Source organism: Oncorhynchus mykiss, chromosome 28 (genome assembly GCF_013265735.2).
Source record: "Oncorhynchus mykiss isolate Arlee chromosome 28, USDA_OmykA_1.1, whole genome shotgun sequence".
Taxonomy (NCBI): Eukaryota; Metazoa; Chordata; class Actinopteri; order Salmoniformes; family Salmonidae; genus Oncorhynchus; species Oncorhynchus mykiss.
The window spans coordinates 25,117,835-25,141,039 of NC_048592.1; the positions used below are offsets into that span (position 1 = coordinate 25,117,835).

Sequence of the window (23,205 nt, forward strand, 5' to 3'; positions counted from 1 at the left end):
GAAAAAACGGGAGAACGCTTCCTCAGCAGTAAGACAGCACAACTTAAACTATGCTGTCTTACAAATAAACAATGCTTTGCAACAGGGTCACTAAAGCTTCATGTTTGTTCACTGATCACAAAAACAAGCCAACAGTGGTCTCTTAGGAGACGTTTACTATACTTTTCACCAAACAACATTCAGTTTGTGTAGTTTAAACACAAGTATATGCCCCAAAAAGAATGTTGGAGAGTAAAGTTTCACACACTGTTTATCTCTAGAATGTGATCTTTATCTGAGGTAGGAGTGTTGAATCGACACTTAGCAACAGCTCTTATCAGTAGGTAGAACCTTCCATACATGTTTGTGTTTTTCATATTGAATCATTGTTTAACCATCCATATCACAGCAAATACAACTTCTAAGAAATGATTTGCCCTGCAACACCTCAACATCTCTGAACAAAGTACAGTTTCTCATATAATTAAGTAGTTTTACTTTGCCTACTCACAGGAAGGTTCACAGGTCTGTCTGTCTGTGAGCTTGCTTCATTGCGCTCCAAGTACAGTCGGCATGTCCTGTGTGGGAGGTTCTAGATAATAAGAGGTGCCCGAAATTCATTGTCCACTCTGCTGAAGGGAAAAATATTTAGCCTTTGACTGAGCCACTGCGGACATATTGTAACGTTTTCGGGCAAGCTGGACTCCTACCCCTAGTTATAATTTTTACAGACCGTTTTTCCTCGACGTTTTGCAATTTTGTACGAAGCAATTATTATTTACGGATAGGCAACGTCACTGATACTTGGGGTATTTTCTTCCATGAAAAGAGTAGTCTACAGAGTAGGGACCCCTCCGCGAGTTAAGTTTTTTTTTTATCTAGAAAAAGCGCACGGGATACTTTGCCTCAAATGAGGTTCTGAAATTATATATTTTTTTAAATATATAAATATTTTTAGAAAACACGAGTCAAGGTAAGATGATGTACGTTATTTTCTAAAATGATTATACAGCATATCTGGTAGGTCTATGAAGGCTATGTCAAAAATGTACGCTATATGAATATCCTAGAGAATCTACAAAGGGGATGGGGAATGGGCTGGGTAACTTTGGGTGGGGATAGCGGCAGTCGGACAGGGCTAAGCGAAACCGATTAACTTTGGAAATTCACTCGTATTAAATAGGCCTACATTGACGTTTGTGTTTATCTTGACCAACTTTACGTTCCTATATTGTCCAGCCGTAGGCCCATATTAATGGCAATTTGACGCATTTTGGTTGGTATACTTTGTATTTGTTTGTCCCCCATTTTATTCTGTCTGTCGGCTACTTTCTAGAACAGCATGACATGTTTGAGGCTGAAAGTTAGTTAGGTTAGTCTATTCTTAAATATAGGCCTTATTCCATGATGTAATTTGGTGATTTTGAAGGGGATATATTGTATCAAGAATAGTTACAGCCTATATTAGGCTCCCGAGTGGCCATACTTTGAGTGTCTCCCTATATTATAAATATTTTTTTTATTTATTATTTAACCTTTATTTAACTAGGCAAGTCAGCTGCAGCAAATTCTTATTTACAATGACTGCCTACCCTGGCCGAACCCGGACGAGGCTGGGCCAATTGTGCGCAGCCTTATGGGACTCCCAATCACGGCCCGTTGTGATACAGCCTTGAATCGAACCAGGGTCTGTAGTGACGCCTCTAGCACTGAGATGCAGTGCCTTATTTACATACGTATTCAGACCTTTTGCTATGAGACTCAAAATTGAGCTCAGGTGCATCCTGTTTCCATTGATCATCCTTGAGATGTTTCTACAACTTGATTGGAGTCCACCTGTGGTAAATTAAATTGATTGGACATGATTTGGAAAGGCACACACCTGTCTATATAAGGTCCCACAGTTGACAGTCCATGTCAGAGTAAAAACCAAGCCATGAGGTCGAAGGAACTGTTCGGTGACAGGATTATGTTGAGACACAGATCTGGGGAAGGGTTTTTGCAGCATTGAAGGTCCCCAAGAGCACACTGACCTCCATCATTCTAAAATAGAAGAAGTTTGGAATCACCAAGACTCTCCCTAGAGCTGGCTGCCCGGCCAAATGGAGCAATCGGGGGAGAAGGGCCTTGGTCAGGGAGGTGACCAAGAACCAGATGGTCTCTGACAGAGCTCCAGTGTTCCTCTGTGGAGATGGGAGAACCTTCCAGAAGGACAACCATCTCTGCAGCACCCCACCAATCAGGCCTTTATGGTGGAGTGGCTAGACAGAAGCTACTCCTCAGTAAAAGACACATGACAGCCCGCTTGGAGTTTGCCAAAAGGCACCTAAAGGACTCTCGGACCATGAGAAACAATATTCTCTGGTCTGATGAAACCAAGATTGAACAAGCTTGTAGCGTCATACACAAGAAGACTCAAGACTGTAATCGCTGCCAAAGGTGCTTCAACAAAGTATTAAAGGGTCTGAATACTTGTGTAAATGTCATATTTCAGTTTTTAATTGTTTATAAATGTATAAAAAACTGTTTTTGCTTGGTCGTTATGGAGTGTTGTGTGTAGATTGATGAGGGGAAAAAACAATTAAATCCATTTTAGAATAAGGCTGAAACGTAACAAAATGTGGAAAAAGTGAATGGTCTGAATACTATACAAATGCACTGTATGTTGCAAAATAGTTGAAGAGATTTTCGATGCACCGATTGCATGGCGTTCCGCACCAACCGAATGCGAGGCGCAGAATGATTTGTTGAGCTGCTGTGTAAGAAAGCACTGCCACCAATCCTGATAGCAAGCGTGGCACAGACAGCACACAGCTAATGTTATTCATTATGATCTAAAAGCCGCAACGTATCCTAAGTCAGCACTCCTACGCTGAGACGCTTCAGGCGACGGTCCCCAGTCCAGAGCTTCAGGCGACGGTCCCCAGTCCAGGGCTTCAGGCGACGGTCCCCAGTCCAGGGCTTCAGGCGACGGTCCCCAGTCCAGGGCTTCAGGCGACGGTCCCCAGTCCAGGGATTCCGGCGACGGTCCCCAGTCCAGGGCTTCAGGCGACGGTCCCCAGTCCAGAGCTTCAGGCGACGGTCCCCAGTCCAGGGCTTCAGGCGACGGTCCCCAGTCCAGGGCTTCAGGCGACGGTCCCCAGTCCAGGGCTTCAGGCGACGGTCCCCAGTCCAGGGCTTCAGGCGACGGTCCAACCGAATGCGAGGCGCAGAATGATTTGTTGAGCTGTTGTGTAAGAAAGCACTGCCACCAATCCTGATAGCAAGCGTGGCACAGACAGCTCACAGCTATGTTCTTGTTTTAACGACAAAAGTGGCCTTGTTAAAAGGCCTTAGTCAGAATAGGTGGGGTAAAATGACTGTCTTTGATTAGGAGATCCTGTCTGGTAGATAGAACTAGAATGTTTAATAACATAGTATTTACATTGTCTTAAGGACAGGAGTCAACAAGTGAACCCCCTCTTGTATTTGATTTTACACACACACACACACACACACACACACACACACACACACATAGTGACTTCAGAGGCTTGTTAATAGCACACAGAGAACTAGTGGTGTTGTTGGGCTGACCCAATCAGTCACTTCCCCTAGTTACATTGTTATGACTTAACAGCGCCATTATCATTGGGCTGGCCTAGGACAGTGTCCCAAATGGCCCCCTATTCCCTTTATAGCACACTACTTAAAAAGTAATGCACTAGGGCTCTGGTCAAAAGTAGCACACTATAAGGGAGAAGGGTACCATTTGGGACGCTAGACTAGGAGTGTCCGGATAATATCATACTGTAGTCATGGGGTCAGACCTATTACTATATGAAGCATCCCAGAGTAGGAGTGCTGATCTAGGATCAGGTCCTCCCCTGCCATGTAATGTTATTCATTGTGATCTAAAAGCCGAAACGTATCCTATGTCAGCACTCCTACTCTGAGACACTTGACACATATGCCTCCCCCAGTTGTCCGACTGATTCAGCAGATGGCTGACTATGCCCTTCAGATTTCCCAGTCACATATGAATCACATTTCAAGCTAGACCCCCAGTCCTGGCAGTGTTGACTGAATTGAGTGGTCCTAGACTCTTCATGGGGGAAATTCTTATGAGTCATGGACACTGCGTTTCATGGGTCGAGGTCTGGATCTGGAACAAGGGCCTATTAAGCTGGAATGTATTGTCTCATTCACTGAGTACGAGCTAGATCAGCCCCCACCCCCAACTCCATTTCTGAGAGCAGTTACACGTTTTGTGTTGAAAGGGGGCTTTTTGTATCAAGCGTCTCAGAGTAGGAGCGATGATCTAGGATCAGTTTAGCCTTTTAGATCACAGTGAATGAGATTTCATGAACAGGGGGAGATCTGATCCTTGATCAGCACTGCATTACAGCTCATATCATCTCAAGAAGGCAGCTCTCATTCACATGATTGAGTAGCTTACTGGCTAGTAGCTCGTTAGATGCCTACTGTTAAACATACAAATTAACTGGATTAAGAAGAAAAATTCCTCAGTTTAGGTTGGGTTTCCTCAATATTCCCTTGTACTCACCGGTACAACTGAATGCTCTTCCTGATCCATCCACACAGTGCTGTTAAGAGAGCACAGCGTGCACAGCAGTTTAATTAAGGAAATGGATTCATTCACTGCCCTGCTGCTAGGAGAGCTAATGGACAGAGGGAGCGGGAAGTGGACTGTGACACAGGCAGTAGGGGGTTGGGTGTTCGTTCACCTTACTTAGACTGCTAACTCAGCACAATTATTAAACATATTTTGTGTGGTTATCATTCATAGCAACCATTCCCGCATTAAAAGTCTTGAGATAATCTATAGATTCAAAAGCACGTACACATTTATTTAACACGCTAATCTTCATAATGAATACCATCAAATGTACTCATTTTGTACTCCTCCCTATTTGTATGCACCGTGCAGTCCAAGGTGGTCCATGGACGACAACATTTTCATGTGGTTAACCAGCGTCGTAGAAGTAACCGCGAGGTGAGTGAGGCCGTGAGAAAATCCATGCAGGTGTGCTCTCTGTTAATTACAGTCAGGTTCAAGTGGCTACATCACCAGATCAAAGTGTTAGTTAGTTTAGCTACCACTTAGCACTAAGATGAAACATCCCATAAACACAACCAACTGACTTAGTGACTAGGTATTAGGTCTTGTACTTTCTCCCCCTCTCTAAACAGGTTTGTGTTATTCATTTTTTTTATGAAGTGATGTTGTTTTTTTTAAACGGAGTGGTTGATCTCTGCTTGCTTTTTGACTGCGAAAATGATGTTGACTCAGAAAATGTTGGTGACCACTGGCTTAGAGGATTGAGTTACCTCTCGTGTCCTCTCTGGGCTCTGTTTTAGACCATGGAAATCCATTTGTCTGGTCAGTGGTAGACTGGTAATATAATGTAGAATTTTTTTTGAGTAAGATTTTCATTGCAGTGAGCTGTGGTTGTTTTACCTACCTTAGTTGAATACACTGACTGTAAGTCACTGTGGATAAGAGTGTCTGCTGAATGACTAGAATGTTATTGTGAAGTCCTTCAGTCTTCAGTTGTCACGATATTGGAAATGAGCGGACCAAGGCGCAGCGTGAGTATCAAACCAAAATAACGAAACTTACAAAGACCGTGAGGACGTAGTGCCCAAACACACTAACAAACAATCAATATCCCACAAAACACAGGTGGGGAAATAGCTACCTAAATATGATCCCCAATCAGAGGCAACAATTAACTGGGAACCACATTAGAGGCCTCTAACTGGGAACCACATCAGAGGCCTCTAATTGGGAACCACATTAGCACCAACATAGAAATAGATATACTAGATCACCCCCTTGTCACGCCCTGACCTACTAAACCATAGAGAACCAAGGGCTCTCTATGGCCAGGGCATGACATCAGTAGACCTTATATTTTGCACTGACCTTCTGTAAAGGATTGTTCTCTTTCTGTTTTGCTTGTTGAACCTGACCATAAAAAGCCATGATTCGCCAGAGTGTATTCACACTGTATAAATATCAGGCTCTTAAAACATACCATGTTACAAACGTACCAGCTCCAACGTAAAAGAGACTTCTCCTTGAATTCCCTGAAATTCTTTGAGGTTTTAGTTTTTTTCACAATAATAGTGGTAGTAATATGACAATTCAAGCAAATTGTAGCTGCCAAGGGCTTGGAGTGTTTGGAGTGTTTTTGTCACTTCATTATTCAATGTTTTTAATTAATTTCACTGCATCAGAGATGCCGTACAGAGACATTTCGGCTTTACAGACTTCTTCAGTGTGTTTTTAAATTCAAAACAGCATTTGTAAAGAACTACAGACGAGTAGGAGGTTCTTCTATTCAGGGTTGCCACTCATCTGCCAATCAGGGATGTAGATTTTCTGGTTTTCCGGTATACAAATGAGTCACAAAGGAATACATAATTATAGGGTATGGGAGCAGTCACGAAGGGCAACTCACAAATCAACCACCCCAGGTGTCCGCTCACCTAAATACATCATATCAATTAATGAGATAGCCCACCACAAAGGCTGTGGCTGATCTCCTTTGTGGTGGGCTATCTCATTAATTGATATGATGTATATAGATGAGCGGACACCTGGGGTGGTTGATTTGTAAGTTGCCTTTCGAGTTGGTCCTCCCTTTGCTGCTATAAACAGCCTCCACTCTTCTGGGAAGGCTTTCCTCTAGATGTTGGTACATTGCTGCGGGGATTTAATTAATACGTAGACATAATTGCAAATGATTAAATCCTTCCCATATAAATTTTAAAAACAATTTAGTTAGGAATTGAACTTTAATTAAATGAGTTGACTCTTCACATGGGATGATTTCACTGAACAACAAAATAAAGGGAATATTGAATGATCCCCAATGATCCATCGCATCTCCCAAAAATGTTTTCAACATACATCTGTAAAATTATAGTGTAGAAACTAAAGCTTTGGTTGTTTTCCTCTCAGGCTTCCATGTTTTCTCCCTGGACCTCCTCAATGTCCACCTTTTGAACATCAGACTCTGAGGCCTCATCTTCACTGTCACTTTCCACCCTTGTTGAGGATAGCTCGTTGTCAGGCTCAAAAAGCCTCAAATTTGCCCAGATGGCCACCATATTTTAAACCCTTGTATTGGTCAGCCTGTTACGTGCTTTGGTGTGTGTGTTCCCAAACAAGGACCAGTTGCGTTCTGAGGCGGCTGATGTTGGTGGGATTTGGAGGATGATGGAGGCAACAGGGGAAAGAGCCTCAGATCCACAAAGTCCCTTCCACCAGGTGGCTTCCACCAGGTGGCATCCCTTCCACCAGGTGGCATCTCCATCCCAAAGCCCTTGCTTTGAAAGTGTACTTCGCCAGACTGCCAAGAACCTTGCCCTCACACCATAGGCCTTGTTGATCTCTGCACCAGACATAATGCTCTTGCCAGCATACTTGGGGTCCAACAAGTACGCTGCGGCGTGTATGGGCTTCAGGCAGAAGTCTTCAAGCTTTTTGATGTATTTCAGAACTGCAATTTCGTCTGCTTGGAGCAACAGTGAAGTGGGCAGGACAGTACAGATTTCTTCTCTTACATCTACGAGCAGAGTCTGAACATCAGACAGGATGGCATTGTCTTCCTCAATCCGTGCAATGGCTACTGCTAGGGTTCAGGAGTTTCAGGCTGCTTACCACTCTCTCCCAAAATGCATCATCCAGGAGGATCCTCTTGATGGGGCTGTCCATATCAGCAGACTGTGATATGGCCATTTCTTGGGGAGACTCCTTCCCCTCCAGAAGATTGTCAAACATGATGACAACACCACCCAATAGGTGTTGCTAGGCAGCTTCAATGTGGTGCTCTTATTCTTCTCATTTTGCTTGGTGAGGAAGATTGCTGCTTTAACTTGATGAGCCTTCACATACCTAACCATTTCCTTGGCTCTCTTGTAGAGTATATCCATTGTTTTCAGTGCCATGATGTCCTTGAGCAGCAGATTCAATGCATGAGCAGTACAGCCAATGGGTGTGATGTGAGGGTAGGACTCCTCTACTTTAGACAAAGCAGCATTCACGTTCGCAGCATTGTCTGTCACCAGTGCAAATACCTTCTGTGGTCCAAGGTCATTGATGACTGCCTTCAGCTCATCTGCAATGTAGAGACTGGTGTGTCTGTTGTCCCGTGTGTCTGTGCTCTTGTAGAAAATTGGTTGAGGGGTGGAGATGATGTTGTTAATTATTCCCTGCCCACGAACATTCGACCACCCATCAGAGATGATTGCAGTACAGTCTGCTTTCTCTATGATTTGCTTGACCTTCACTAGAACTCTGCATCTAGAAAATGAGTAGATCAAGCATGTCTAGTTGGAGGGGTGTATGATGGGCAAAGAACATTCAGTAATCCCTTCCAATACACATTGCCTGTGAGCATCAGAGGTGAACCAGTTGCATACACAGCTCGAGCAAGATATTCATCAGCATTTATCTGACTACGTTCCTCCATTGAGTCAAAAAAACTTCTGATTCCAGGAGGACCATGAGCTGTTGCTATCGATAAGATGTATGATTCATCATTTTCACCTCGAATACAAGTAGAGGGACCTTTGTCAGAGGTTGCTTGTTGTGAGCACAGAGGGAACTTTATGCACTTGGCCAGAGAATTCTGCACCTTTGTTGCATTCTTCACATATGGTTTGGCACAGTATTTGCAAATGTGCACAGCTTTTCCATCTACATTAGCTGCAGTGAAATGTCTCCACACATCAGATAGTGCCTGTAGAATTTTCCCGTAAAGATGAGAAAAAAACTAGTAAAAATAAAATACAATTCCATGTACAGATAAATAGTTAAGCAGTTAGATTAAACAACTACTTTGTAAGATAAATGTTTTCAAATGAAACGTATTGAAATAGGTGAATTAACACTCCTCAGTTAGCAGGCTCAAGCAAACTAAAATCCACATGGTAACAAAAACTACGCAGCAAAAGTTAACAAGTTAGAAATTATTTAAACACACTTTGCTGTAGGCTACTATTTACTAGTTAACAAAAAATCATGTATGTCATATACACTGTATATTCATCCCACTCAGTATTGTAATCATTGTAATCAAAACAAAGCATGTAGTCCTTGGCTCAGACAGTGTAGTAGTGTGGGCTCAATAGCATCTCATTAGTGTGCAAGATCTTGAGAAGATCTTGAGAATCCGCTGTATATGTGATGGAAGAATGATGGGAGAGTGCACTGTACATGCAGAGGGTTGGAATTCCATTGAATTGGGGATAGTTTAACCAAAATATGCCACAAGACCTAGAATTGCCTTGTGTATCCCACAAAAAAAGGTTCACTGTTATAAGCTAACTTTTTTGATGAATTTAAGCAAAATTCCCCAAATTCCCAGCTTAACTTCCCATGGAAAATATCCGGAAATTTCCCAGAAAGTTTCCGACCATTTGCAACCCTAGTAGCAACACAACATAGCATCAGCACATGGTAGCAGCACAAAGCATGGTACAATATAGCCTTGCTACTCTTATTTTCAAATGTCTTTTTACTGTTGTTTTATTTCTTTACTTACCTACACACACACACACACATACTTTTTTCCCTCCGCACTATTGGTTAGAGCCTGTAAGTAAGCATTTCACTGTAAGGTCTACCTACACCTGTTGTATTCGGCGCACGTGACAAAGAAACTTTGATTTGATTTGAAACATTGGGCACAGACAACTGCACAAAGGGCAAGAAGGTAGAGACAATACATCACACAAAGAAGCCACAACTGTCAGTAAGAATGTCCATGATTTAGTCTTTGAATGAAGAGATTGAGATAAAACTGTCCAGTTTGAGTGTTTGTTGCAGCTCGTTCCAGTCGCTAGCTGCAGCGAACTGAAAAGACGAGCGACCCAGGGATGTGTGTGCTTTGGGGACCTTTAATGACTGGCAGAACGGGTGTTGTATGTGGAGGATGAGGGCTGCAATAGATATCTCAGATAGGGGGGAGTGAGGCCTAAGAGAGTTTTATAAATATGCATCAACCAGTGGGCGGGGGCATTGGTGGCAAATCTGATGGCCGAATGGTAAAGAACATATAGGCGCTCGAGAGCACCCTTACCTGCCGATCTATAAATGATGTCTCCGTGATCTAGCATGGGTAGGATGGTCATCTGAATCAGGGTTAGTTTGGCAGCTGAGGTGAAAGAAGAGCGATTATGATAGAGGAAACCAAGTTTAGATTTAACTTTAGCCTGCAGCTTTGATATGTGCTGAGAGTAGGACAGTGTACAATCTAGCCATATTCCCAAGTACTTGTATGAGGTGACTACCTCAAGCTCTAAACCCTCAGAGGGTGTAATCACTCCTGTGGGGAGAGGCTACCCTCTCAATCCACATCAAGATGGTTTAAACTATAAACACATTGACAGAATGTTGGTCAATTGGCGGAATTGTCTCTTATTGCCAAATTCTGCATACCAGTTCTAGCATGCTCTCCAGTGTGGATTAGTTTAGGCTACATGAGAAAGATGGGTCTATATGTGGTGCTATCTGCTGTTATCAGTGCAGAGGTTAACGTGCATGTTTTAGTTTTCTGGGCTCTGTTTCACCAGAGATATCCCCTCTCTCCAACGGTCGATCTGAGCCTCATGGGGAGTAGACCTAGACTGCTCTAGGGTTGCGTCCCAAATGGCACCCTATTTCCTACATAATGCACTACTTTTGACATTGGCCCTGGTCAAAAGTATTGCACTATATAGGGAATAGGGTTCCATTTGGGACACGGCCTAGATCAGTCAACCCCCTACATTTTTGGTGCTCTATACAAGATGATACCCTGAGCTGTAAACAAAGATACTGTTCAGGAAGTTTGGGAGGAGTCTAGATTATTAGAGGGACTGGCATTGCTGCCTTTGGGTTGGATCATGTTTAACTGTCAATTTCATTAGTGCACATCAAACTATAGCAAAACTTTTTGCAAAGGAAAAAGAAGTCCAGGTAGATCCCTTTTTCAGTCCATTTTCTTCTGTTTGGTGTCTACTAGTGACTATGACCCTGATGTCTCCCTTTTGGATTTCGTATTTTATCAAAGCAGCAGCTACTCTTCCTAGGGTCCGCATAAAACATGACATAATAGCTAGATAACATTTAAAGGGAAATGGAAACACTAGGCTTTAGATCACTAGCTAACTCTAACTGTAAATTGCCATATTGGCATTGTTATATCACTGGCTGAATCCCAAAAATGGCTGAAAGACCTGAACTCTACATGCATTATTGAGCTAAATTTGCTGGTGCCAAACCATATATGAAAACATGATGCATATTTTGAACGCTGAGAAACAGCTCTTTCAATTAAATGGTTATCAGTCAATAAAAAACACCTATGAAAATGTGTATTTCATGCAAAAATCAACAAAGAAAATTCTAAACAACTGCCATTTACTCAACCTTTCAAGGACAAATCCCTCTGCAACCAATCAACTTCTTTTTGGTTTTTTTCAATAATAAGTATAATATTTAATGAGCATCTTTCCTGTTGATCCTTAGATATGGTAATCCCAATGTACGTTACTTTTTCCTTGACTGGAATATTGCATGTAGAGGATATCACACAGTCTTTAACAGCAAACAATTCACACTTATTAAGGTTTAGGCAAAGACCAGATGCTTTGGAAAATATATTTATCACATCGATTGCTCTAGGAATCTGGTCAGCATCTTTCAAAAAGAGTTGTGTCATCTGCAAGTTGACTAATGATAATATCTCTGTCAGCAATAGAGATCCCTTTTATATCGCTGGATTTAACAGAACTTGTAAGAAGTTGGGTTTCAAGCAGGAAGAGGTAAGGTGAAATTGGGGAACCTTGCCTAATTCCTCTTTTCAAATCAAATCTAGGAGAAGTGCCATGCTTTCATTTAATTGAACTGTTCCCATTCATATAAAGTTTTAATAGTACTACAAAATAATTCCCCAAAACCACATTTCTCAAGGGAGAGAAATAGAAACTCATGTTCCACTGTATCGAAGGCTTTATAAAAGTCTGAGAAGACAATAAAACTCCCTTGGAAGATTAGATCAGAATAGTCAATAAGGTCTTACACCAGTTGGATATTATTAGATATGTCTATTCCTTATGAAGCCAGATTATTGAGCAGACAGCTTGGGCGCCAATTATCGAGTAGAAGCAAGTCTTTCTTGGGCTTAGGTATTAATGTAATCAGACCTTGAGTCAAACTGGGAGGGAGAGCATTATTTGTAATGCTTTCAGAAAAGACCTCCAACAGAAATGGGGCCAACTGTTGAGAAAATGTTTTGTAAAACTCAGCAGATATACCATCAGTCCCAGGAGACGTATTCTTTTTAAGGTATAGGGTCATCACAGTGTTCCCTCTCAGCCTCCCCAATTGATTTCACATCTTCCAGAGAGTAAAAAAGATCTTCTAAAAAAGAGTTGAGGAAACCGCACAATACTTACAACTCTATAAATTCCTGTAGAAGTTGCAATTAAAGTTAGAGATTAATTTGGGATCATCTGTGAGGAGACCATTAATATTTAATTGTTGAATTGTATATATATTTTTTTGTGATATTTTCTAACCTGAAAAAATCTGATGAATTTTGTTCACCTTCCTCTAGCCACTTCTTCCTAGATCTGACAAAGGCTCCCTCTGCTTTCAGTTTATACATATCATCCAACTTGTTTTGTAGCTCAAACAGAACAGATTTGTCCACTGAGAGACTTTAAACAGGCTTTTGAACAAGAGAGGTGATCTTTGTTATTACACTTTCTTCTTCATGTCTCCTTGTCTCGGCAAGAAAACTCCCATATTTTCTTAAATATTTTCCAACCTCATATTTAAAAAGCTCTGAGTTATTACTGTATGAATTGTCATTTATAGCTTTGTTCCAAAAGTATGTAATCTCCATCTTGACCAACTAATGTTTTAGGATAGATGTTAAGGAAGGATGTTAACAGAAATACCCTGTTTATCAAAACATTTAGACACCAGCCAAACATCTACGCGTGATTGTCTGGAGCATGCCTTATTGCTCCATGTGAAGACTTGTCATTAGGAAACTTTATCAAACCTTTCTATAAACTGCCTCAAACTTGTATTCATAGAAGTGGACTGTCCCGGAGGCCATCAATCAATTAAATTATTCAGAGAAATATTAAAATCCCCACCTACTATAAGTAAAGCATTCGGGAACTTGGTTAGCCAATGGAGAATACGATTTTCTAAAGATTCAAGTAAGAGATCATTTTCAAGTTTGGAATTGTAACATTAAATGTTGGTAATAATAATGATGATGCTGTTACAGTTGATAAGACAAAGAAAGTGACCAAAAGGGTCACAGTCGGAGTGCAAAATACTTCCATTGAAATGATTCTTTAGAGTAATAACTCCAGCAGAGCGTTCAGAACCATGAGAGAGACATACATCATTACCCCACTGAGACCTCCAGAAGTTGACGTCGGTAGCAACTGAATGAGACTCTTGAAAAAAACAAATCTATTTTATGCTGTTTGGCAAATAAAAATAATGCTTTGCGCTTGACATGATTTCTTAACCCCCTAGAACTGAGTGAAACTATAGACAACGACAAAGTGGAATATAGAACAAAGTACTATGAGCTAAACAACAATCGCAAATCGAAAAAGAACCATGTAGATATAAATGATTGAGTGAGAATAGTTTAGCACAACAAAGCTAACTGCCAGAACAAGAAACAACAAATAGCTTGCTCACTGCCTATACTGCAGGTAAAAATATCAGAAGTGAAAGAACAAGTAAAATAGTAAATATCCATTACTCCAGTAGTCCTGTTAGAACGAAGGTTAAATCGCCTTAGAGCCGGGAGTGGGATTTGCTCACATCAGAGGTAGCTATCTAGGTAGCCTATGTTGACCACCAGGCACAGCCTATGACAGTCCTCAAGGAGGAAGGTTGATTTCAGATCCGTTGATGAAGTAAGCAGCTTTCCCTTCTTTTCGTGCTTTTCCCACAGCTGGCCAGACTCTGTCTGTCTTCAGCAAACCGCAGATTGTTGTCGCTTAAGAAAGTAGATTTCTTGGCTGCTTTCCAAATGGTATCCCTGTAGATCCGTGATGTGAACTGGAGAATGACACCTCTGGACTTGGAGTCACCCTGCCTTCTCGTGCCGAGGCGATATACAGTGTCGACAACATCTGCTAGCTTAGTCTTCTCCACAGGTAGGATAGCATGGCAGACTTTGATGGTCTCTTGCCGCACGTTCTCCCCATCTGCCTCGGGAACTCCATACAGTCTCAGAATCCACCGTCTGGAGTAGCTTTCGAGTTCCGCGCTTCTTCTATGGCACAAGTCCATCTTTCCCTCCTCCTTTTCGACGCGCTTTTCAATGTGGGCGACCTTCTTCTTAACATCCTTGATTTCCATGCATGAAAAGTCAACTGTTTTTTTTAAGACCTCGATTTTCATTGCGTTGGCGCCAACCATTTTCTCTATCGCATCGGACCGCTGTGACATTTTGGAAAATCTAATCTTAAATCATCAATATCCTGGTGTTTTTAGCAAGCAAAGTTTTAGTTTGGTAGCTCAAAATAATACACTTTTCACTATCTTTCAAAAGTTGATATGCAGAGCTCGGTAAGAAGTGTGCGTTCAAGCTGCCATCTTGGAGCCTCTCATAAAAGCACTCCGATTGGCGGGAGTTTGGAGAACGCAAGTGGAGAGCTGCGCCTATGGTCAAATCAAATCAAAGTTTATTTGTCACGTGCGCTGAATACAACAGTGAAATGCTTATTTACAGGCTCTAACCAATAGTGCAAAAAAGGTATTAGGTGAACAATAGGTAGGTAAAGAAATAAAGCAACAGTAAAAAGACAGGCTATATACAGTAGCGATGCTATAAAAGTAGTGAGGCTACATACAGACACAGGTTAGTCAGGCTGATTGAGGTAGTATGTACATGTACATAGATATGGTTAAAGTGACTGTGCATATACGATGAACAGAGAGTAGCAGTAGTGTAAAAGAGGGGTTGGCAGGTGGTGAGGGGCGGGACACAATGCAGATAAGCGTCTGCTAAATGGAATATTATATTATTATTATTATTATTATATTTCTAGCAAATTCTATTTTAGTGTATTCTCTTACTGCAATTTAATGTTCAACCACACTGATTCCATCAGCCTCCTACTGTTTATTCTGTTGCATGATGATCGTGATCTACAGGAAACACCGGTTAGTCAGGCTGATTGAGGTAGTATGTACATGTAGATATGGTTAAAGTGACTGTGCATATACGATGAACAGAGAGTAGCAGTAGTGTAAAAGAGGGGTTGGGGGGTGGTGGGTGACGGGACACAATGCAGCTAGCCCGGTTAGCCAATGTGCGGGAGCACTGGTTGGTCGACCCAATTGAGGTAGTATGTACATGAATGTATAGTTAAAGTGACTATGCATATATGATAAACAGAGAGTAGTAGCAGCGTAAAAAGAGGGGTTGGGGGCACACAATGCAAATAGTCTGGCTAGCCATTTAACCTGTTCAGGAGTCTTATGGCTTGAGGGTAAAAACTGTTGAGATGCCTTTTTGTCCTAGACACTCCTTTTTGTCCTAGACACTCCGGTACCGCTTGCCATGCGGTAGTAGAGAGAACAGTCTATGACTGGGGTGGCTGGGGTCTTTGACAATTTTTAGGGCCTTCATCTGACACCGCCTGGTGTAGAAGTCCTGGATGGAAGGCAGCTTATGTGATGTACTGGGCTGTACGCACTACCCTCTGGTCAGAGGCCGAGCAATTGCCGTACCAGGCAGTGATGCAACCAGATGCTCTCAATGTTGCATCTGTAGAACCTTTTGAGGATCTCAGGACCCATGCCAAATCTTTTTAGTTTCCTGAGGGGGAATAGGCTTTGTCGTGCTCTCTTCACAGCTGTCTTGGTGTGTTTGGACCATTCTAGTTTGTTGTTGATGTGGACACCAAGGAACGTGAAGCTCTCAACCTGCTCCACTACTGCACCGTCGATGAGAACCGTGGTGCTCGGTCCTTCTTTTCCTGTTGTCCTCAATCATCTCCTTAGTCTTGGTTACGTTGAGGGAGAGGTTGTTATTCTGGCACCACCCGGCCAGGTCTCTGACCACCTCCCTATAGGCTGTCACGTCGTTGTCTGTGATCAGGCCTACCACTGTTGTGTTTTCTGCAAACTTAATGATGGTGTTGGAGTCGTCTTCGCCACAGTTATAATTCATTTTAAACAAATTCCAAATACAAGCTTCATAAGTAATTTGTTGCATTCCAAAATACCTGTAGTACCTTAATACCTTAATACCTTTAGTAATTGTTGCCCCATTTCTGGTGAGCTTGCAAAGTAAATGGTTCATATTATTGATCACCAATTGTTTTTAGAGCTGTTTATTTATTTATTATGGCAATTCTCTAATTATAATTTGACGTTTGCACTGCACCCGATCCTTTAGCTGTTCAGTAAAGCAGCAATCTGTTCACTAGTTTACCACTCAACCTCTGACAGTTTGCTGGTCCAATCAGATTGCAGAGTGTGCGTTTAACTAGCCAACCTGTGACAGGTTTTTTTTCAAGGGCGATGCTGTGGCCACTGTTTCTGGCTACGTGTAGAGTAATCCACGTAGACTCTGTGCCACAAAATGAGTGACAAAAACCTGGCCAGATAAGTTCAAGTCATCAGTCTCAAGTCAAAGTAGAGTCCCGAGTCTTGAGACTCCAAGTCAAGTGTCTAGTTATTTAATTTTTGATTTAGTCGAGTCTCAAGTCATCGAATTTGTGACTCGTGGCAGACTTGAGTCCAATTCATGTGACTCGAGTCTACAACAGTTTTCGTTACTATGGCAATTCAAGATGGCACAACCACACCTCTAATAAAAATCCTAAAAATAGAGATGTTTCTATGTTAAATACACGTTTAGCATTAGTGGATGGAATACATATCTTTGCCTAGCTTTAAGGAAATAAACTACATACATTTATTTAAAATAAGAATAAACACTTTCATTCATTTATGCCTTCATAATCTTGTGATTCATAGACGCTACTGATGATTTAAGCTAGGTCTAGATGACCAACATCCCTCTCTCTCTTTTACACTTTTTATTTCACATCTTGGATGGGACTGCTGAAACCACTTGTTACAGAGTGAAGATTTCAAGTCTGCTTGCTCTCTCTCTCTCTCTGATGGTTATCACTGAAGCTCTTTGGGGGGCTTTGAATTATATGGCCTGGCCAGTACTCACAGGACGTGGTTATTTTTCTATAGGCTAGACAACACGACTGCATTCATGGTTGTGTACAAAATCAAATAGCTGTAGAGTCTGTGGTCTAAACTAGAGACAAAGCTCCTGCCCAACCTTATCATTTTCCCAAGGTTAACAAACATCACATTTCAGGGTGTACTTTTTACATATTTCAGTGATATGTTTGGATGACAGACATACTTGTCGTGTTAGTGAAGAACAGGAACAAAGCCTTTCCTAAGCCTCAGTCAGACATACTGTAGGTCGTGTCAAGAAGATAAATGGTTAATGCTCTCTGACTGCTCTCTAATCAAATTGTTGCCGGCACTGTTTGTCTCTCTGGTATGCTATGTGTCTTCTACCGGGTTGAGAGAAGACCGGGAGGAAGGAGGCTTCATAATTTAAATGGGAGGAGGACTGGGCAGGCCATCAGAGGAAATGTGTCACTGGTGGGAGAGCTGGAGTGGGTAGGAGGAGGAGGACTGGGCAGGCCATCAGAGGAAATGTGTCACTGTTGGGGGGGCGCTAGTGGGTAGGAGGAGGAGGACTGGGCAGGCCTTCAGAGGAAATGTGTCACTGGTGGGAGAGCTGGAGTGGGTAGGAGGAGGAGGACTGGGCAGGCCATCAGAGGAAATGTGTCACTGGTGGGAGAGCTGGAGTGGGTAGGAGGAGGAGGACTGGGCAGGCCATCAGAGGAAATATGTCACTGGTAGGAGAGCTGAAGTGGGTAGGTGGAGGAGGACTGGGCAGGCCATCAGAGGAAATGTGTCAATGGTGGGAGAGCTGGAGTGGGTAGGAGGAGGAGGACTGGGCAGGCCTTCAGAGGAAATGTGTCACTGATGGGAGAGCTGGACTGGAGTGGGTAGGAGGAGGAGGACTGGGCAGGCCTTCAGAGGAAATGTGTCACTGGTGGGAGAGCTGGAGTCGGTAGGAGGAGGAGGACTGGGCAGGCCATCAGAGGAAATGTGTCACTGGTGGGAGAGCTGGAGTGGGTAGGAGGAGGAGGACTTGGGGAGGCGTGTAGCTGCCTGACCAAATATGGGAGTAGCAGATTCGCACCTCTCCATTCTCTGTTCTGTGTTAGGAAGCAGTGGACTTGTCGAGGGCTGCATCCCAAATGGCACCCTATTCCCTACATAGTGCACTGCTTTTGACCAGGGCCCATGGGGGACTTTATATGGGATATTGATGCCATTTGGGACAAAGCCTAAGTCTGTTCTGCAAAGACATAGTCCAATAGGAATGTTAGCCATAATCAAGCCTGTTTCCTAGGTGTTTTCAAATGCAGACCTCTTATGACGACAATGATTAGAAGAATTCCATTGATGACTTTTTCTTCTCCTGTCTTTTGTTCAGTGCCAATGGTGGAGTCGTTGGTGGAGTGCTGCATTAGTGGCCATGCCTATTTGTGTTATATGTGATCAAGTGGTACGAACTTAGACAATGTCTTTAAAGTGCTTCTGAAAACGCAATGACTTTGTTATGACCCTGGGGTGTGGAGCTCCTTATCTAAAAATTACCTGACTAGATATTCACGTCCCTGCCACTCTCCGACTACCTTTGGCTTGCTTAAACAGCAGTCTATCCATGCAATAAACTAACAGTCTTTGTTCATGTTGTGCTGAATGCATTACACACTTCTCAAAACTCCTCATGATATAACCGAGTATAATCTCTTGGTCTCCCGAGACTGATGTTCTCACGGTACAACACGTCCTCACACTTAAAAGCATGTGACTTTTTTTTTACCATGTTTGTTAATCAAGCAGGCTGTAGGCCAGTGAAACAAAGAAACATTTCCTTGCAGTCCCCGCAGAGCTATCTGTGTGAGAGAAGCGGCTGGGAAGGTCCTAAGTGGTTGTTTTCATGCTGTTTGAAGACAGGTGTACCATATGAGATTTGCTTCACTAAATTCATGTCCAGTAGTTTGAATCAACCACTCTGTTTTGTCTCCTTTCAGATGGATCTGAGGCTACTTTCAATAGCAACATTATTAGGAATATTATGTTCCTGCAGTGCACAGCAAGGTAAGGTTATTTGACTTACACACACACATTGTTTTAGGGCTACATTTTACATTTTTGTTATACACCTAAAACATGAGTCTACTTTGTGCATCAAAAAGCAATGAGTAGAAGAGATTCTTCAGACTACGATATTGTGGTAGAGGAGGTTGGACTAATGGGATGATGTCATGTATTGAAGAAACTGCCTACAGCTAGCTACCAGCTGCCTGGCCTCAGCAACATGACTCGCAATTGAACAGATTGGAAGAAATGAAATACCATGTTGAGCCAGGAAGAGAGGAAAAATGTAGTTACAAATCTGCGTCCCAAATGGCACCCTATTCACAATGAATTGCACTACTTTTTGACCATAGTAAAGCAAAGTAGTGCACTATGTAGGGAATAGAGTGCCATTTGCAATGCACATCTTCTGAATGCTGCCTCTTGGCAAATAGTTGTGGCTGTATTCAAAAATATGTATTGTTTCTTCCTTTCAGAGGGCAGTGATTGCATCAAGGCCAATGCACAATCATGTGGGGAATGCATCCAAGTGGCAGAGAAATGTGGATGGTGTACAGACACTGTAAGTTGTTTGAAAGCACATGCTTACAGAGGCACAGTCTTGAGACTTATCTCACTGGAAGCAGCTAACACAAGTGTTTGTGTTAGGAGTTGAACAATGGCAGGGATATGATTTGAATACCAGTGTATGGGCACTTGCTGTGAAGTAGTTGCCGCCAGCCCAGAGTATAGTCAATCAGAGCTGTCTTGAGTCACGGAACAGAACTCACCCTGACGCTTCCTGAGGTTTACCGGCGGTTGGCATCTAATATGTTGCATTACCGCTGCCAACTGAACTATACATTACTCTTTGTGATACAAAATGGGAAAAGGGGAACCCCAAAAATGTATTATATACAGTACCAGTCAAACGTTTGGACACACCTACTCATTCAAGGGGTTTTCTAAATTTTTACTATTTTCTACATTGTAGAAAAATAGTGAAGACATCAAAACAATGAAATAACACATATAGTGTGTAGTAACCAAAAAAGTGTTGAACAAATCCAAATATATTTTATATTATTCAAAGTCGTCACCCTTTTGCCTTGACAACAGCTTTGCACAGTCTTGGCATTCTCTCAACCAGCTTCATGAGGAATGCTTTTCCAACAGTCTTGAAGGAGTTCCCACATATGCTGAGCACCAGTTGGCTGCTTTTCCTTCACTCTGCTGTCCAACTCATCCCAAACCATCTCAATTGGGTTGAGGTCGGGTGATTGCGGAGGCCAGGTCATCTGATGCAGCTCTCCTTGGTCAAATAGCCCTTACACAGAATCTATGTGTGTTTTGGGTCATTTCCCTGTTGAAAAACAAATGATACCCCATCCCATCTGGTTTGCGCTTAGTGGGACTATCGCTGCAAATTGCTGTGGTAGTCATGCTGGTTAAGTGTGCCTTGAATTCTAAATAAATCACAGAAAATGTCACCAGCAAAGCACCCCCACACCATCACACCTCCCCCTCCATCCTTCATGGTGGGAACCACACATGCAGAGATCATCCGTTCACCTACTCTGCGTCTCACAAAGACACAGCGGTTGGAACCAAATATCTCATATTTGGACTCATCAGCCCAAAGGACAGATTTCCACCGGTCTAATGTACATTGCTCGTGTTTCTTTGCCCAAACAAGTTTCTTATTCTTATTGGTGTCCTTTACTAGTGATTTCTTTGCAGCAGTTCAACCATGGAGGTCTGATTCACGCAGTCTCCTCTGAACAGTTGATGTTGAGATGTGTCTGTTACTGAAACTCTGTGAAGCATTTATTTGGGCTGCAATCTGAGGTGCAGTTAACTCTAATGAACATATCCTCTGCAGCAGAGATAAATCTGGGTCTTCCTTTACTGTGATGGTCCTCATGAGAGGCAGTTTCATCATAGCGCTTGAGGGTTTTTGTGACTGCACTTGAAGAAACTTCCTGAAATGTTCCGTATTGACTGACCTTCATGTCCAAAAGTAATGATGGACTGTCATTTCTCTTTGCTTATTTGAGCAGTTCTTGCTATAATATGCACTTGTTCTTTTACCAATTAAGGCTCTCTACTGTATAACACCCCTACCTTGTCACAACACAACTGATTGGCTCAAACGCATTAAGAAGGAAATAAATTCCATAAATTAACTTTTAACAAGGCACACCTGTTCATTGAAATGCATTCCAGGTGACTACCTCATAAAGCTGGTTGAGAGAATGCCAAGAGTGTGCAAAGCTGTCATCAAGGCAAAGGGTGGCTACTTTGAAGAATCTCAAATATAAAATACTTTAACACTTTTTTGGTTACTACATGACTCCATGTGTGTTATTTCATAGGTTTGATGTCTTCACTATTATTCTACAATATAGAAAATTGTAAAAATAAAGATAAACCCTTGAATGAGTAGGTGTGTACAAGCGTTTGACTGGTACTGTGTATATACAGTGCCTTGCGAAAGTATTCGGCCCCCTTGAACTTTGCGACCTTTTGCCACATTTCAGGCTTCAAACATAAAGATATAAAACTGTATTTTTTTGTTGAAGAATCAACAACAAGTGGGACACAATCATGAAGTGGAACGACATTTATTGGATATTTCAAACTTTTTTTAACAAATCAAGAACTGAAAAATTGGGCGTGCAAAATTATTCAGCCCCCTTAAGTTAATACTTTGTAGCGCCACCTTTTGCTGCGATTACAGCTGTAAGTCGCTTGGGGTATGTCTCTATCAGTTTTGCACATCGAGAGACAGAATTTTTTTCCCATTCCTCCTTGCAAAACAGCTCGAGCTCAGTGAGGTTGGATGGAGAGCATTTGTGAACAGCAGTTTTCAGTTCTTTCCACAGATTCTCGATTGGATTCAGGTCTGGACTTTGACTTGGCCATTCTAACACCTGGATATGTTTATTTTTGAACCATTCCATTGTAGATTTTGCTTTATGTTTTGGATCATTGTCTTGTTGGAAGACAAATCTCCGTCCCAGTCTCAGGTCTTTTGCAGACTCCATCAGGTTTTCTTCCAGAATGGTCCTTTATTTGGCTCCATCCATCTTCCCATCAATTTTAACCATCTTCCCTGTCCCTGCTGAAGAAAAGCAGGCTCAAACCATGATGCTGCCACCACCATGTTTGACAGTGGGGATGGTGTGTTCATTGTGATGAGCTGTGTTGCTTTTACACCAAACATAACGTTTTGCATTGTTGCCAAAAAGTTCAATTTTGGTTTCATCTGACCAGAGCACCTTCTTCCACATGTTTGGTGTGTCTCCCAGGTGGCTTGTGGCAAACTTTAAACAACACTTTTTATGGATATCTTTAAGAAATGGCTTTCTTCTTGCCACTCATCCATAAAGGCCAGATTTGTGCAATATACGACTGATTGTTGTCCTGTGAACAGAGTCTCCCACCTCAGCTGTAGATCTCTGCAGTTCATCCAGAGTGATCATGGGCCTCTTGGCTGCATCTCTGATCAGTCTTCTCCTTGTATGAGCTGAAGGTTTAGAGGGACGGCCAGGTCTTGGTAGATTTGCAGTGGTCTGATACTCCTTCCATTTCAATAGTATCGCTTGCACAGTGCTCCTTGGGATGTTTAAAGCTTGGGAAATCTTTTTGTATCCAAATCCGGCTTTAAACTTCTTCACAACAGTATCTCGGACCTGCCTGGTGTGTTCCTTGTTCTTCATGATGCTCTCTGCGCTTTTAACGGACCTCTGAGACTATCACAGTGCAGGTGCATTTATACGGAGACTTGATTACACACAGGTGGATTGTATTTATCATCATTAGTCATTTAGGTCAACATTGGATCATTTAGAGATCCTCACTGAACTTCTGGAGAGAGTTTGCTGCACTGAAAGTAAAGGGGCTGAATAATTTTGCACGCCCAATTTTTCAGTTTTTGATTTGTTAAAAAAGTTTGAAATATCCAATAAATGTCGTTCCACTTC

At 42.2% G+C, this 23,205-nt stretch overlaps 1 protein-coding gene across 4 annotated transcripts in view; it reads left to right on the forward strand.

Moving 5' to 3' along the window:
* Positions 1–568: 568 nt before the first annotated feature.
* LOC110508785 (integrin beta-1) overlaps positions 569–23,205 on the forward strand; it is a 39,339-nt gene continuing 16,702 nt past the window's right edge. Inside the window, exons 1-4 of one of the 4 annotated variants that reach the window (XM_021589608.2) lie at positions 569–952; positions 4,910–4,975; positions 19,174–19,240; positions 19,717–19,802. In XM_021589608.2, the coding sequence (XP_021445283.2) occupies positions 19,174–19,240; positions 19,717–19,802 (153 nt within the window). In that variant the 5' untranslated portion in view covers positions 569–952; positions 4,910–4,975. Of the gene's footprint in view, positions 963–4,909; positions 4,976–19,064; positions 19,097–19,173; positions 19,241–19,716; positions 19,803–23,205 lie in introns of those variants that run through there. The other 3 variants (XM_036966288.1, XM_021589607.2, XM_021589609.2) reach the window with 3 other exon arrangements.